This window comes from Rhinolophus sinicus, chromosome 8, assembly GCF_057876585.1.
Source record: "Rhinolophus sinicus isolate RSI-liver-muscle chromosome 8, RSI-T2T, whole genome shotgun sequence".
Classification (NCBI taxonomy): Eukaryota; Metazoa; Chordata; class Mammalia; order Chiroptera; family Rhinolophidae; genus Rhinolophus; species Rhinolophus sinicus.
This window is the reverse complement of record NC_142508.1, coordinates 38,281,257-38,298,114: the sequence shown is the minus strand read 5'-3', so window position 1 is coordinate 38,298,114 and position 16,858 is coordinate 38,281,257. Positions and strand designations below refer to the sequence as shown.

The 16,858-nt window shown below is 50.4% G+C and overlaps 1 protein-coding gene across 2 annotated transcripts; it reads right to left on the bottom strand.

Annotated features, from left to right (window-relative positions):
• Positions 1–683: 683 nt before the first annotated feature.
• GYS1 (glycogen synthase 1) lies at positions 684–16,790 on the bottom strand. Of its 2 annotated transcripts, none has more exons than XM_074316122.2 (16): positions 16,422–16,790; positions 14,784–14,965; positions 12,579–12,770; positions 11,514–11,699; positions 11,128–11,272; positions 10,163–10,280; positions 9,736–9,901; positions 9,397–9,503; positions 8,168–8,227; positions 7,998–8,076; positions 6,354–6,467; positions 5,958–6,084; positions 3,156–3,251; positions 2,791–2,954; positions 2,305–2,385; positions 684–2,161 (listed from the first exon to the last, which is right to left on the bottom strand). In XM_074316122.2, exons 1-16 carry the CDS (start codon positions 16,537–16,539, stop codon positions 1,841–1,843), a joined length of 2,256 nt encoding a protein of 751 aa, XP_074172223.1. In that variant the 5' UTR covers positions 16,540–16,790; the 3' UTR covers positions 684–1,840. The 2 variants fall into 2 exon arrangements, with proteins under 2 accessions (XP_074172223.1, XP_019597207.1); XM_019741648.3 differs by having other exon boundaries at positions 9,781–9,901; positions 16,422–16,788.
• Between the last annotated feature and the right edge of the window lie 68 nt (positions 16,791–16,858).

Here is a 16,858-nt window from a genome sequence, read left to right as displayed (position 1 = left end):
CCAGAGGCCACAGAGCCCTGGAAACATGCTCTGAAATACTGCTGTCCAGCAGAGCTTTTTGCAGTAATGGAAACGCATGTGTCATGCCATAGGGTAGCCATGAGCCATGTGTGGCTACTGAACATTTGTTTATGGCTACCGTGTTTCCCCGAAAATTAAACCTAACTTGAAAATAAGCCCTAGTATGATCTTGCACGATGCTGGTAATCTAAAATAAGCCCTACTGTGTTTCCCCAAAAATGAGACTGGGTCTTATATTAATTTTTGCTCCAAAAGACATATTAGGGCTTATTTTATATTACGAGCATCCTGAAAAATCATGCTACGGTTTACTTTCCGGTTAGGTCTTATTTTCGGGGAAACACGGTAGTGCTGAGGAATTTAGAGAGCCACACATGGCTTGTGGCTACTCTATGGATTGTTTCTCCAGGGACATAAGCCCTTTCTGGCAGAGAGTTTGAGCCAAGTTTTTGCCACTTGTAAGTAAGGTCCAAAGTAAACCAGAGGTTCTTTCCTTTGAAATAACACTGGCATCCAGAATAGCAATCTAAGTCTCCCCATGACAGCAGAATGAGACAAGGAATCAGGGACCCAGGGGTGGGCAGGGATAGGAATAGAAGCCAAAAAGAGGGAGGGGCCGGGTTTGAGGCCCACCAAGCCCTCACGTCGGACCAAACCTGGGATTCTTAAGTAGAGATGTATTTTTTTCATCTCCGCACACACTTCAATCACACCCTTTCTGCCCCCACCCTCCCAACTGCAAACCAAGTGCATCAGATATAGCACGGCACATGTGAGAGGGTCCCTCCCTTTCACCAAAGCTGAGGGCAGGACACAGCTTGGGGATGGAAGAGCCTTGAGGTAAAAATGGAGGTTCTAGAACCCAGTGGGCTCAGTTCTAGATCGGGAAGGGAACCAGGATGCAGCACAGTGGTAAGGGTCTAGATTCAGCAGCCGGGACCTAGAACCCAGTGGTTTCATGATGGGCCTGGCAGTTGGGGGTTGTGGGAGTGGAAGACAGCAAGTTCTGTCCTCAGCAGGGGGATTTCCTGGAGGGCACAGGAGTCTTGAGATCCAGGGGAAAACTCAGACTCAGGGAAGGGGTAGGGTCTGGCCCAGGAAAGGCCAGAAAGTCACCTAGACCAAGACTGCATGTTCTCCAGTAGGAATGAGAAACTAAGTGGTTCTGCCCACCCTTGCTTGGCCAAGGTATGGAGGAAAGGAGCAGGGGTGGAGGGGTCCTCCAGGCAGAGCCAGATACCCCAGGGAGGGCCAGAACAAACAAATGAGTACCCTGTCCTGGAGCCCGAGTTCTGGAGTTGAAATGGAGGACCTTCTGCATCAGTTAACTCAAGTTCTTGAAAGTGCTCAAGCTCTGGACTTGATTGTCCCATCAGCAGGGACACCATGTGGTTTCCAGGGCTTGGCAGACCCTAGGCCAGGACTGAGCAGGGTGTGCTCTGTATGCTGTGGAATTTACAAGCCACAAAGGGCTTTAGGAGCCCCAACCAGAAGGCAACAGGCCAGGTTTCCTAAAACCTCTGGCACCATGACAGGGTAATGGCCGATTTTTGGCCTCTTGGACCCAGGCCAGGCCTAGGGCGACTCCAGGGCACAGATTTTGTATTCTGGAACCCAAGAAAGGCACGGTGTTGTGGATTATGGAGTGTTGGGGATTCCAGGAGTGGAACTGGAGGGGCTGGAGTGTATGGCGGAGGAGGCGGAGTTGTGGACTCCACAGCAGGTTTGGGATTTGGAGTGGGGTTTGGGAATAGCGCAGTTCTCCATCCACCCTCTGGACGAGGGAGGTAAGGTGGGAGAGGAGTGTGGGGCAGGGGACTCAGTTGCGCTCCTCTCCCAGGGAGCTGGCAGGGCTGAGGGGCTCGCTGGGAGTGCTGACTGAGCTGGAGGGCGCAGTATCCACAGAGTTGCGCTTGCTCCCGCCGGTGGAAGAGCAGGGGGAGCGGCGCGGCCACTCCGGGGCGCGGATGTTGCGCCGGTCCTTGGCGGCCTCCTCTTCTTCGTCATAGCGTTCGGTGTCTTCATTCGGCGTCCTGTCCTGGGAATCTTCCTCATCCTCGCTCAGAGGAGGGCTTGAGTGTCGAGATAATGAAGGCGATGGTGGCACCGAGGCCGGCCGGGGGTAGCGGTAGCCCTGGGCCTGTGTATAGGAGGGTAAGCACAAAGGGTAAAGTGACTGGTGGTCCCTAATCCTGCCCAGGTGTCCAGCGCCCCCGAGGCCTTCCAATTCCAGGAGGGAAACCCATCCCCCCAGCCCAGCCCTGCAGTTCCTAGCCCACTCACCGCATCAGTTTCCTGGGGCTCGTAGGTGAAATGCTCTGGAAAGGCCTTGGCCAGCGCCTTGTGGCGCGCAGACATATAGTACTTGGGGGAAAGAAAGGGAGGGGGCATCAGGGGGCGGGAGCCTGAGCCTCCCCGGCAGATGTGGAAGGGGGCAACCCTGGCTATATCTTTTATGTAGATCAGCACACTGCAGCATCTTCCCTAGGCGCCTAAGCCAATTATGTTTTTTTCTGGTTCCACCCCTTATGTACATAGGCAGAGCTGTGAATGGACAGTCTCTGAGGTAGGTCTCTTTGGCCACACCCTTATGCTAATAGGAGAACTTTGAACCAATGTGATCTTCCTGCAGAAGTTGATTAATTTCTTAAAGGGACAGTTACAAGTAGGAGGAGACCAAGACCCCAGCACCAGCCTTTGAAACTGAGGAACCAGAGACCCAGAACCAGAAGCAGCTGATTCACCAGCGGACAGGAAAAGGAGTTATACCCGGCCTAGGTATTTCCAGTCCAGAAGGTCGGAGAGGCGCTCTGTACGGTTCCGCTGGATGATGCGCTGCCGCCGGCTCTGCTGGCAGAAGCTGTAGAGGAAGGTGGTGAGCTGGGAGCAGGAATCATCCAGACTGCGGAACCGCCGGTCTAGAATATAGATACCTGGAGGAGGGGGCAGGACGGGGACTCAGAAAACAGATTGGGGAAACTTTCATTCTTTTTGGGCCTCTGTTGCACCAGGACCCCTCCTCCCCCTCGGACCCAGGAGTCCACCCCCTTCTCTCGTCTCTTAGTAGTGACCCAAGAGTCCACACCCCTCCTCCTCAGGATCCAAGAGTCCCGGCTCTCAGTCTGGGCGCTGACCGTAAGCTGAGGGGTCTGCGATGTGTTCTTCCATGAAGCAGCCGAAGCCAGAGAGGTTGGTGGAGATACTGGGAATGCCCATAACCGTGCACTCAGCTGTGGAAAGGCGTGAGAAATGCCCTCTTAGCTTTTCCTTCTTTACAGATCTCAAATTGCAATAAAAGCCTCAATGGCGCCCTCTAGTGGCACCTTTAACCAAGTGCTGGGACCTGGGCTGATTTAAATCCAGAGCTCGAAAAATCAGGCTGTGCATTAGACTATTATAGTACCTATTTCTTAGAGGGGAAGCTGAGAGGCTCAGAAAAGGGAATTCACTTGCCCCAAGGCCTCTAGATGAGGAAAAGTCCATAGTTGGGTGGTAAGGATGCTAATTTATTGAGGGGGAAGCTGAGAGGCTCAGAAAAGGGAATTCACTTGCCCCAAGGCCTCTAGATGAGGAAAAGTCCATAGTTGGGTGGTAAGGATGCTAATTTATTGAGCTCTGGGCCAATGTCTACCATTTTACTTAATCCTCACAACCTGTAAGACACTTTCTTGGGCCAGACCATACTATTTTGGTTTTCATAGATTCAGTCTGTTTTCACAGGAGGTAAGAAAAGTTCTCTTATTATTACTATCGCTGTGTACAGACCAAGTACTTTGCCTTGTTTACTGTCTTAAACAGCATTAAGAAATGGTTCAAGGAATTTATTATAATTATTATGTTTCTAAAATCCTCTGTAGGCTGCAAAAGTAGGTACTAAATATAACAGAACTTATGGGAAATATTAGGTAGGGGCTGATCACACAAAACCACAATGCACCACTTTAATGGATGAAACTGGCAAAATTACTAATTATGTAAACACAGTTTAAAAGACTTATTAAATTACTCATAAATTAAGAAACACTACAGCAAATGTAGTATTTATTTGGCCTTTAAAACATATGAAAGTATGGTGTAGCCACTATGGAAAACAGTATGTAGGTTTCTCAAAAAATTAAAAATAGAAGTACCTTATGACCCAACAATTTCACTCCTGGGTATTTATCCAAAGAAATCTAAAACACTAATCTGAAAAAAATATATGCATGCCTATGTTTATTGCAGCGCTACTCACAATAGCCAAGATACGGAAACAACCAAAATGCCCATCAATAGATAACTGGATAAAGAAATTGTGGTACATTTATACAATGGAGTATTACTCTGCCATAAAAAAGAATGAAGTCTTACCATTTGCAACAACTTGGACAGACCTAGAGGATATTATGCTAAGTGAAATAAGTCAGACTGAAAAAGAAATATCATATGATCTCACCAATATGTGGAATCTAAAGAACAGAATAAACGAGCAAACAAAACAGAAATAGACTCATAAATAACAGAAAAAATTGATGGTTGCTAGATGGGAGAGGGGTTGAGGGATGTGGGAGAAGGTGAAGGGACTAGAAAGTACAAATTGGTAGTCACAAAAAGTCATGGGGATGTGAAATACTGTATGCGTAATATAATCAATAATGTTGTAAAGATTATGTAGGGTGTTAGTGGGTACTGGACTTATCGGGGGAATCACTTTATAGATTGTGTAGATGCCTGACCACTGTGCTATACACCTGAAGCTGATGTAGAATAATACTGAATGTCAACCTTTTAAAAAAAAAAAAAAAAAAAAAAAAAAAAGGGGGCCGGCCTAGTGGCTCAGGCAGTTAGAGCTCCATGCTCCTAACTCCAAAGGCTGCCGGTTCGATTCCCACATGGGCCAGTGGGCTCTCAACCACAAGGTTGCCAGTTCAATTCCTTGACTCCCGCAAGGGATGGTGGGCTCCGCACCCTGCAACTAAGATTGAACACGGCACCTTGAGCTGAGCTGCCTCCCGGATGGCTCAGTTGGTTGGAGTGTGTCCTCTCAACCACAAGGTTGCCGGTTTCGACTCCTGCAAGGGATGGTGGGCTGTGCCCCCTGCAACTAGCAACGGCAACTAGACCTGGAGCTGAGCTGTGCCCTCCACAACTAACACTGAAAGAACAACTTGAAGCTGAACGGCACCCTTCAACAACTAAGATTGAGAGGACAACTTGACTTGGAAAAAAGTCCTGGAAGTACACACTGTTCCCCAATAAAGTCCTGTTCCCCTTCCCCTCCCCCTCCAAAAAAAAAAAAAAAATATATATGGCAACGGGATATAAAGTACAGCATAGGAAATATAATCAATGGTATTGTAATAGCTATGTACAATGTCAGATGGGTAGTATACTTGGGGGAGTTATCACTTTATGAGGGGTGTAAATGTCTAATCATTATGTTGTTTTGTACACCTGAAACTAATTTAAAAATTGTTTCAAAAGAAAAACACAGATGAAAGTAGCTTGACTGAAAAGGATGTGAGGAAGGGTTGAGTTTGTGGGAGACCACAACAAAATGGCCCAAAATGAGGGAGAACTGTAAATAAGCTGTTCCAACTCAAAGTCCATGTCTAAAGGGAGCCAACAGGAGAAAAGTGGAGCCAGTGGGCACTGGGGACAACTCAGGGAGACTTTGCCACATTTAGTTGTGTTAGTGAACTGTGCATAGTTAAGCTGTTGCGACTTGGGGGGCTACATGTCAGCAAATTGGAGGAAATCACCTGTGAACTATGACAGCAGTCCTCCAGTTAGCATCACATGAGCTACTGTGTCACAGAAACACATGTTGTAGCAGAAGAGACTGTTGCCATTGTCTGTGTTTTGCAAAGGAGGAGCTAGGGACTCAGAGAAGGCAAGTGCCTTGTCCCAAGCTCATGCCAGATATGACCAGAACCCCAGTGCCATGCTGCACTCACCTGGCGTGTAGCCCCAAGGCTCATAGTAGGAGGGGAAGACCCCAAGGTGGCAGCCACGGACAAACTCCTCATAGTCCACGGGGAGCAGGGGGCTAGTGGAAGAGAGGAACTCTGGGTGGAAAATCACCTGGCAGTGAAAAAGAAGGGCTCAGCTTGAGGTACCGTAATTAGCTATTCTCTAGCATCCCAGAGTGGCCCACAGAGGGTGAAAAACTTGTCTAAAGTCACATAAGTCAGTGGCAGGACAAAGATCTGAATCCAAGTCTGTCTGCTTCCAAAGCTAAGGTTCTTTCTAAACATAGCAATCCTTTGACAAACTAGGGGAGATGGGAAATGTGAGGCCCAGGCTCCCCCTAACCTCCTACCATGCCCAACCCACCTAGCCAGTACTCTCACCTTGACCCTGTCGGCACTACTATTGAAGAGGCCAATTCGGCGGATGGTGGTCAGGATAGGGTCCGAGGAGTCATCCAGCATATTGTGGGTGCAGACAGGGGGGAATGACTGCCGCTGTAGGGGCCACAAGTGGGATGGGAGTCAGAGAAAGGACATGCCTACCTTGAGGATCCAAAGAGACTACAATTCCCACCCGGCTGTGGGGCAAAAAGCCCAAGAGATTACCAGGAGTTGTAGCTTTCCTACTTGGCTCTCTCTATAAAGATTTTCTTTTCCCTTTCACCACTATTAGCTAAAAAGAAACTATAATTCCCAGCTACCTTTGAGGCAGAGCCAATGTTAACATCCCCCACAGGCTACATGGACTTATGGCTGTCTTGTTCTGTACTCTTGGCTTTGTCTTCAAAGAAATCCAAAGGAACTGTAACTCCTCCCAGTCGATGGGGCAGGGGCACAGACTGTGCCAATATGGCAGCAAACTCCAGTGGCTGCTGGAAGTTATAGTTTTCTTATGAAAATTTTGGATCTCTTTCTCTCCAAGTTCTCTTTACTCTCCATCCTGTAATTTCCTCCACCTGCACCCCCAACAGAGGCCCAACGAAACCGCAGTTCCCAAGAGGGGAATTCCCACTGAATTTTTTCCTCCATTCTCGCTGGAGGAGGATAGAGCTAGTGTGATGGAAGTCCCAGGAGACTGCTCGGATGTATAGCTCTTTGCAACTGTTCCATCATTTCTGTCATTAAAAGTTATACTCACTTTCAGTCTACTGATTCTAGGGGCCCAAGAAACTACAACTTCAAGCGGCCCCAAGGCCAAAACATGCTCAAGTGAGGCAAAATGCACTTCACACCTTATTTGCGCAATTTGGCTGTCTAGGTTTCCATTCCCTAGGAAATAGCTCAAATCCTGACCACAGGCACCAAAGACCATTGACTCCAAAGAAAAAAGAACTCTAACTCCCAGAAGTCTCTGGGGCAAGAGAAGCGTGAATGTAGCAGAAAGACCCAGGGGCTGCTGAGAATTGTAGTTCTCATTTGGTAACTGACAATTTTTTTCTAAGGTTTCCCATCCACCTAATTCCATTAAATTCAGGAATCTAAAGAAGCTACAGCTCCCAGGGGTGTTTGGAGATTAAGACACAGCCAGTGGGATAAGAAACAGCAGTTGCTAAGTTTTCAATATTCTTCAGGGAGTGTTTTAACTGATCTCCCCATTATCCCTGCAGAGGCCCAACAAAATTACCACTCCCAGCAGACTCTGGGAACAGAGGTGGAGCTACTATGCAGCAAGGCCCAAGGATAATTGGGAGTTGTAGTTCTCCTTTTGTGGCTGTCTTGATTTTCTAAAGTTCACCTTTTGTCCATTGACCCTGGAGACTCAAAGAAACCATAATTCCCAGCAGCCCCTGTGGCATAATAAGCCATGGAAAAGCATGCTGCCCTAAGGGCTTCTGGGAATTGAAGTTCTACCAATCAGCTCACACCCGTCTGTGGACCTCAGAATCGACACCCCCCCAACCCCCAAATAAGGGCTGCCCTATAAAGTAGAACTCTCAGCAATCTCTGTGGTCAGAACTAACATGGCACGCTGCCTCTGGGGCTGTTGGGAATTGCCATCTCTTCACTCAGGGATCCAAACTATACCTGTGTGGCAAAGATGGCTCTCTTCATCATAGTGAAGTCCTCCTTGTCCAGCATCTTGTTCATGTCTGGGAGGCTCCCCCTGCAGGACAAGCCAAGGGTATGTACCTGAGAAGGGCTGAACAGAAGGGTTAGGGCCCAAGCAGGTGCAGGGCTGAGGGTGGGGCACTCACACTAGCAAGGATTCATAAAGCTTCCTCCCGAACTTCTCCTTCACTGTGTTGGCCGTATCCCTGGAAAGAGCAGAACAACATCACATACACACCAACAATCTATTGTTAGGCTACTCGGGCAGTTGTGAAACAGGTCTGAGCAGAGAAGCGCTGGGGACTCCGGCTGGAGGATGGAGTCCAAGGAAACAGGCCCTGGAAGGCTTGAATCCCTCGTGCCTTGCATTAGCTGTGTGGCCAGAGATAGGTGGCCTTCCTTCTCTGACTTCAGTGACTCATCAGTCAGACGGATATAAAAATAGAATCATCCTCAGGTTTGCAGTAAGAACTCAATGAGGTCATGACAAAAAGTGCACAGTGCCGAGCACACAGCGAGCCTTCCAGAAATGTCAGCTATTATTAGGACCTGTACTAGTCCTGGCAGTGGCAATGCTAAGCCCCATTTTATAAAAAGGGAAAGTTATGTTGAGAGAAGAAAACTTATGTACACAAATAAAGCTAGCAAACAGTGCCACCCTATAGCCCCATTAACCTTCCTCGGCTCACAATCCTTCCTTAACTCTGGCCTGATTTCCATCTGCCTAAGGCACTCTGCTCTAGCTCCACGGGCCTCCTTGCTGTTTCTCAAACATGCCTCAAGGCCTTTGTACCTGCTGTTTCCCAGATACACAAAGGGCTCCCTCCCTCATTTCCTCTATTGGTATCCACCCAATGGCACTTTCTCAATATGGCCTGTCCAGAGAACCCTATCTTATGTTCCTGTGCTTTTTTTCTTTGCTCGAGCACTTTCTATAGAGTTTTTTTTGGAATGTGAGCACAATGAGAGCAGGGATTTTATCTTTTTTGTTCACAGCTGTGCTCCCAGGGCCTGGAACAGTGCCTGGCACACAGTAGGTGCTCAGTGAACACCTGACGGCTAATGAATGGGTTTTACAAATGAGGAAACTGAGGCTCAAAGAGGGGGAGTGGTTTGCCTAGAGTCACAAAGCCAGCAAGGGTCAGTGGCACAAGTTGGACTTTGCTGGTTTGATATCAGTGCCCTGGTCATGCTGTCACACTTGTCCCGCCTGTGACTTCTTACTGCCCCTGAGCTTGAGGCGTCTTAAGCAAAGGCGACTTTACTAGGAATCAGTTGGGCAGGATGTTCATGTTACAGATAACAAAACTGAGACTCCAGGAGAAATAGTGGACCCAAAGGACACAGCTGGGATCCTGAGCCGGGGGCTGCTGACCAAAGCTGCTTGCGCACGGCTTGGCCCTTGAGGGTTTCCACATTGAAATTGTTGGTCCGAGCTGGCATGATGAAGAAGGCGACTACTGTCTGCTCATTGCCGTTGACCTGGGGCAGAGAAAAGGGTTCACGTGGGAAGAGGCTGATGCTACCCACCCTTTTCTAACCCCAACACCACTAGGATCCTACCATGCCCCTTCATATCAAAGAGAATTATAGCACACAGAGTTACTATCCCCACTGGGACTCTGTCTTCTTTCTGGGCGTCTACACATTCCCCCTCACACAGGGGGTTCCCGACCCCAACCTCCCTGTGTCTCTGTTCTCGCCAGTTACGTACTAATTGTCTCGTCCTCTCTTTGTCCCCTGGCAGCCCAGGCCTTACTCTGAGCAGATAGTTGAGCCGGGCCAAGGCCTCCAGGAAGATGTCAGCCCCCTTGTTGGAGAACTCGTAGCGGCCGGCGATAAAGAAGTACAAGGTCTTGTCCAAGTTGAAGTCCAGGTGCCTAAAGAAGCCATAAGTTAGGGTGAAGCTGAGACCCTCACCCTCTAGCCCTGGCCTTGAAAATACAAACCCCAGAAGCTACAGGGGCAAAGAACATCACAGATAGTCCAGAGGGACCATGGAGACTCCTGGGATTTGTGAGTCTTTTCTCCTTAGATGGGGATCTCCTTCAGTACTCAGCTCCTGTTCTGGCACTCAGGAACTTAAGAGGCTGAGCTCCCAAGCCCTTCTCTCTCAAGACCTAGGGATCTGGCCCACGTACCCATAAAAATGGCCCCGCACAAACTCCTGGATTCGGGCCTTGCTCTGAGCATGGAGGTTCTGGAACTCATGCATGGCAGAGAACTTCTTCACATTCAGTCCATTGGGGGTCACGATATCTGGGAATGAGGGAGAAGGCCCCATGTTTCATTTCTTCATTCAGATCAATGTGGTTGAATGAATAAATGAAGGAAAGACCCTTTTCCTTTCATAATTTCTTTATTTTAGTAACTCCTCTGTGAGTTTCCTTGGTGACCCAGTTGCCCTGCCACTCAGATGCCTTCTTGCACAATATTACTTACTTATGTTCACAAGCATAACTACAGTTCCCAACAGCCCCTGCAAATGACTAACCAGACACAAAACTAATCTGCATTGGGGCTTCTGGAAGTTGTAGTTCTTTTGTTTGCCCAATTCCACCCATAACTGGGAATGATTAAATATCCCCCTCCTGCTTCTCCCAGAATATACCCTCTATCTTCAAGCTTCCTTTAAGGTCCCAACCACTTTTCTATCCTCACAGAAATTAGAGCATATCAATGAAAAACTACAACCCCCATTAGCTCCTGGAGCAAAATTCCAGGAATATAGGGCTGAGCAGCCAAAGGTCTTCTGGAAGTTGTAGTGGTCACCTTACATCCATTGAGAATTGGTGCTATAGTGTGGGAAGAATAAGTTGTTCTATCACTGCTTTTTTCAAAAACAAAATCCATTGAACCTCCATTCGCTTTCAGAAGACCAATATCTACATTAGCCAATAAAGGAATTTTACCATTTCTGAAATTAATATCAAAGAAACTACCATTAGCCTCTAGGGTGTACAGCCAGGGAGTCTCATAGTCAGGCCACCAACCCAGGGCTTTCTGGGATTTGTAGTTCTCTGCTCTTCACAGTAAAAAAATTGGTATGGACGTTGACACAGTCAACTGCCTCATTCATGTCTAGGAGTCCCAGCCTATTACCTACCTGGTTTCCTCTTGAGTAGGTGCTGAGCCTCAATGGCAGTGATCTGGGACACAGTAGTGAAGACATGAGCGCAGTGGGCTGCTGCCCGCTCCATGCAGTAACGGTGATAGATTTGCCTCTCACCAGCTTCCTTGTCCACATTGAACTGGGCAGGAAGAAAGGGCAGTCAGGTTAGGCAAACTAGATAGAAGACTAGCGGTCCAGATTCTGGGGTCCTGGCAGAGGTTGGGGCTGGAAGCTGGACTCCCAGGTCTGAGGGAGGAGGGGCCAGGGACATGGACTCCTAGGCCCTAGGAAAAGAGGGAGCTTGATTCCTGGGGCTTTGCAGACAGCTTTGGGCTATTTGGAAATACTGGTAGCCCCCATCTGCCACACTCCTAGCTCACATTCTCCAGATTGTTGTAGAAGTCCACAGCACCGGCACACAGGTATCGCCCCAGCAGCGTGGCATGGGTGGTGAAGATCGTAGCCACAGGGAGCCGCCGGGCACGGCACAGGCAGAGCCCGATGCCCGCCAACCATTCGTGGAAGTGTGCAACCACATGTGGCTTCTCCTCGCTCTGGGCCAGGAACTGTGGGGCAACAGGGATAGAGCGACTGTCTCCACATGTGTTGTGAAGACAATCAGCAATCCCCAACGTGGACCAGGAAGCAGGGGAGAGGCATATCTATCACCACTACTGCACAGGGGGGATGGTGGCCCACTGAAATCCCCACAGGAAAGGAACTACAACTCCTTGAGACAGCTGGATCAGCTGATTTTATCCTTGGAGGCTGATGGGAACTGCTCTTATTTTTGGCCAAACTTCTAATTCCTAGTAAGGCTGAATTGGAAAGACCCAAGTCCTGGAGACCTTTATCTCAATTGCAAATAGACCTGCACCCAATATTGGCTAAAGGATTATAGCTCCCAGAATGCCCTAGAAGCAGCCAGTTCATAAACTGTTTGTCCCAGGGCATGGGAAATGAAGTTTCTTTAGCCTTTTAAAACCTAAAAGGTGGTCAGAACCAGGTTTCCTGGTTCTCAGGCTGGGGTTTCCCAAATATCGAGAGCCCCCATCTGAGAGCCAAGTCCAACCACTATCAGACGCCTATTACAATTCCCAGAATTCCCTGAAGTGAGCCCTCCAGCCAGGCCAACCTCCCAAGAGCTAATGGCTCTCAATTCCTATACTTAGAAGAGAAGAGTGAATAAAGCTGGGGTTGGGACTTAGAATTCCTATATTTGGAAGACTGGAGAGAATGAAACTGGGGTTGGGAGTTTGGGTCTCTGAGGAAAGAGGAGTCTGGGTCCTTGGATATCCATATCCCTAAAGGTCCTTGGATTATAGGACCTACAACTGCCAGAATGCCCTGGGAGAACCCAGTCCCCCTCTGCCCAGGGACTGATGGCCCTTGTAGTTTTGGGCCTGGAGGCGTCGAGTGACATGGGAACCAGCAGCGGGGCCTACCTCACCCAGGAACCAGGTGGTAAGGAAGCCAAAAAGGACGGCGTCGTTGGCTTCACGGTCATACCAGGGCACCCCAATGTTGCAGGTGTCCCAGAGCTCCCCCTTCCAGCGCTCCAGGGCCCAGGCTGAGGCCCCCACGTCCAGGAGTATCACGAGGGGGCCCCCCTCAATCAGCCAGCGCCCGAAATATACCTGGAGGAACCCACAGGGAGGCTCAGAGCTTTGACCACAGTCTCTGGGCACATCTGTGCGTCTCCCACCCACAGACAGATAGATATCTGGACTTACTGTCTGAGTTCTGCCACCCTGTTTCTGTATCTGCTGCTGATTTCTCACCCATTGCCTTATTTCTCTATTTGCTGTTATTCCTGCCATAATCTTTTTCCACCTCTGTTGCAACACTTTTCCTGTCCCATGCTTAGTTCCTATAACTGCTGCCCTCTCCCACCCATTGTCTCTTTTCTCTGCTTATAACCACACATTTTGCTTATCCCGCCTCTGTGCCCCCACGGCCTTGTTTTTCCACCCTGCTAATCATTTCTCTGACCTGCTGCCTTGTTTCTGTGTTCGCCGCCACATTTCTCTCCCAAACCATCACGACAACCTTTGCCATGATCTTTTCTTTCTGCTGCTAATTCCTCCCACTGGGTGCTTCTTTTACTGTTCTCGCTGCCACATTTCTTCCATCCACTGCCTTGTTTCTGACTCTTTCACCATAAATTTGTTATCTACTGCCTCTTTCCTCTGCCCTTAGGCCCATTTTGTACTCTGCAGGTACATCTCTACTACCATCTTCCCTCCTTCCCCACCCCAGGGCTGCATTTTTCTACCCACTGCCATGTTTCTAAGCCTTGCTGTGTCATTTCTACCCCTGCCACATTTCTCTGGTCTGCTTTTCCTCCTGAGACCATGGCCTAGGTGCTGGGCCTGCTGCCACAGCTCTATCTAGCTGACAGGCAGTTATCCTCCTCCCCAACCTGTCTTTTCCCAGCCTTGGGAGCCTGACCCCACTGCCCCTCCCCCTCCCAGCTGTTGCCTGCCCTTTTGCTGGGGGTGCTATTCTTAGGCTCCCAGCAGTGGGGAGCAGCTGCTATGGGGGAGGGCTGGGCTGCTCTAGGGTTCCTTGGGGACACGTCTGGCCTAACTGGGCTCTAGACCCCACCCCAAACCAAAAGCTGTGAATGAACCACTGTACCTCTCCCTCCCAAGCAGCAACCTGTCTGTACTTCAGCCCTGCTGCCTCATAGCCCTCTCCTTGGGCAGCAGCCATCTCTCTGTGCTTACCCTTCAGCCCTTATACGGAACTCTCCCCTCCTCTCTTTAATCCCTGGCTCTGCTCGTCTGAAACTCTGTTCCCTAGGGCTGCCTGCCAACCTCTCCTCCCTTCATCAGTATTCTGTCTTTTTCTCTCCTTCTAGGTCTTTCTCTCTGAAACATTGGGTTGCCTCTCTTCTGTATCTAGACTGGACTCTGTCTCTCTCCCATTGCTCTAGTCCCTGGGGGTGGGGGGAGCCACTGTCACCTTTTGGGACACTCAGTCCCTCTCCATCCATCTTTCTTCCTTTGTCTGCCTGTCCACCTCACCCTGCAAGCCTGGTTGTTTATAGTAATAATGACGATGACGATAATAATAACCACAACGATAATAGCTCACCCACAGTGATAACTTCATGCCAAGAACTGGGCTGAAGACTTATTAACTATTTCATCCTCCCAACACCCTATAGGCAGATGCCGTTAGCCAAGGTCACACTGGCAGGAAGTGCAGAAGCTAAATCTGAACTTCAGGCTCTAAAACCACTACTCTAGCTGCCTGCCTCACTCCAAGCCCACCTCCTCTGGGTTCTGGCTGGTTGTCCGTCTTTCTATTTAGCTTTTTTTCTCTCTCTGGGTCTGAGGATCTTGGCCTCGTAGAACCATCTCTCAGTCATTCTTGTCCCTGTTTTTCTGTCCATTTACCAATATCTCAGAGGTTGGGATTCACCTGCCTACTTCATGGGATCTTGCATCTGTCTGAGTGTCAATATTAACTATTCTGTGTCTGCCTGGGAAAGTACCAAGTCATCCTGTATTCCTGTCCATGCCGCCCTCTCTCCCTGGGGCTGCCCCCAGGACTATCCCCCCCACCCGACCCCTTCTCCATCTGCTGCTCCCACCCTGACTGCAGGCACCCACCTACCTGCCCTTGGCTGAGCCATGTCCCACCTTGCAGCCCTTGCTGTTCATGGAGTCCAGCGTCCTCTTCAGAGCTGGAGTTGGGGGCTCGAGCAGTTCCACCTGGGTCCTCACGCCCTGCTCCGTGTACGGTCCCACCAGGTAGTAGTTGTCGCCCCACTCATCCCCCGTCACCTTCGCCTTCGTCTGCAGCACCGTGTAGATGCCACCCACTGTGGGCCCAAGTGCGTGAGGACAGGCCCCAGCCGAGGTCCACAGATTTGGGCCCTGGGGCAGGGTGGGGGGCCATGGGTGGCACTGGGGCCCTGGACCTCTGGCTTAGAAGAGGGGACTGAGAGCCCACACATCAGAAGGAGAAGGGGGTAGAGGGTTAGAGGGCAGTACACTTAGGCCTAAGGGAGAAGGGGGCTAGGTTTGGGACTTTTGAGGGAGGAGTAGTCTCAGGTGAGACTTCTGAGTCTAACTGAAGGAGCTGAGGGCCTGAGCTTCTGGGTGTGAGGGAATTACGGGCTCAGGTCCCAAGGATGACAGAAGCCGACAAGGATTACCAGAACCCAATTTCCTGAGTTCCCAGCTTACAGGAGCTGTGTTTAAATTCTCAGTAGGCCCTATTCAGTTTCCCACAGTTGCCCAAGAGAAGAAGGAAATGTCATTCTTGCCCCCCAGGGACCCTACTGACTTGTACCCCAGTCTCCTCTCCCCAACTGGGGACACAGGCAGGCGGGCCCCCCCCCCCCCCCTCCCAGGACTCCACTCCAGACCCAGGAGTCTAGGCCACCAGCATCCTTACCTCCTGGAGCTTGGGCCCTAATGATACATGGCTCTGTGTTTGCCGGCCCCTCCCACGGTGTAAGACCCAGTCCCTTTCTCTCCCGCGACTCAGCTAAGCAAAACCCCAGCTCCCTCTCTTCTGAGCAGAGAGACTGCCTAGCACCTGGGCTTCCAGCCCCACCAGGTTCTCAACATCCAGAACCTCAGGCCCTCTGGAGCCCGGGACACAGAAATCCAGGGCCCCAGCCACTCCCATCAGAGAGCCCAACCCCTGAATAACTTAGGACTTTCTAGCCTTCCCTCATTCCAATATCCACAGGTTCTTCTACTTCTAGGAACCCATAGCTCAGGCCCTCAGCTCCTTCAGAGCCTAGGCATTCAGGCCCGAAACTCTTTCCCACCCTAGGACCTAAGAATTAGGTTTTCCAGTGCCCTCCCATCTTTACTCTCAAGTTACCAGTTCCTCCATTCTCCCACCACCACTTATGCATCCTATCTCCCAGTCAGCTCTCTCCCAAATCAGGAGGGCCACAGTTCTGAAACCCAGCCATTTCCAAAGTCTGCTCTAAGTGCCAGCCTCACATCTCCTTCCCTGTTCAGGACCCAGGTCTCTGGTCTCTCGGAAACCTCCCTCCGGAACCTAGTAATCTTTCACGTTAGCACCCTCCTCCCTAGAACCAGGGCTTCCAGCCTCCTTTGATTTTAATAGTCAGGAGACGCATCCCTACTCCTCCAGGGTCCAGAAGACATATCCCAACCCCTCCCCAAGGACATAGGAGTTACAGGCTCCTAGCTTAGAACCCACCAGTCATGCTATGTAGCCCAGTCCCCCTATCACTCAAGAGTCCCGGGCCCCCGTCCCCGACTGCCCTTCTCGTCTGGGCCCGGCGTGCTCACCCTTGTTGGCCACCTCCCAGGCCACCTCGAAGAGCACTGTGTTCTCCAGGTCGAATTCATCTTCCCAATCCTCCAGTCCTGGCAGTGAGGACATAGACAAAGTGCGGCTAAGAGGCATGGCCGACGAGGGAAGGGGGCTCCTGGGGCCACAGGTAGGGGATCCGGAGGTCTTTGAGGAATGCACTGGACAGGGCGTGGGGTCAGGTAGCTGGTGCCCGAAGGGAAGCTTGCAATGCCCTCGGCTTCCTATTGCACAACCGCCCCTCCGCCCTGGGGCGAACCGACCTAGGCAGGAGGCGGCCGCAGCGTCACTGAGCTCTGGGGGCCCCCCGCAGTAAAACCTTGCGGCCGCCAGCAGGAGGTTCCCGCCCTGTGGCCAGCACCATAGGTCCGCGCTCGGGGGCGGGGCTCTCACGTCTCTTCATTGGCGGATAGCA

Excerpts from the sequence above, each read along its gene's own strand:
- GYS1 (XM_074316122.2), bottom strand. The coding sequence starts at position 16,539 with ATGCCTCTTAGCCGCACTTTGTCTATGTCCTCACTGCCAGGACTGGAG. Across the intron at positions 10,281-11,127 it reads CCTACTCAAGAGGAAACCAG|ATATCGTGACCCCCAATGGA; the intron begins GTAGGTAATAGG and ends CCTCATTCCCAG. Across the intron at positions 3,252-5,957 it reads GCCTTGGGGCTACACGCCAG|CTGAGTGCACGGTTATGGGC; the intron begins GTGAGTGCAGCA and ends GCCTTTCCACAG.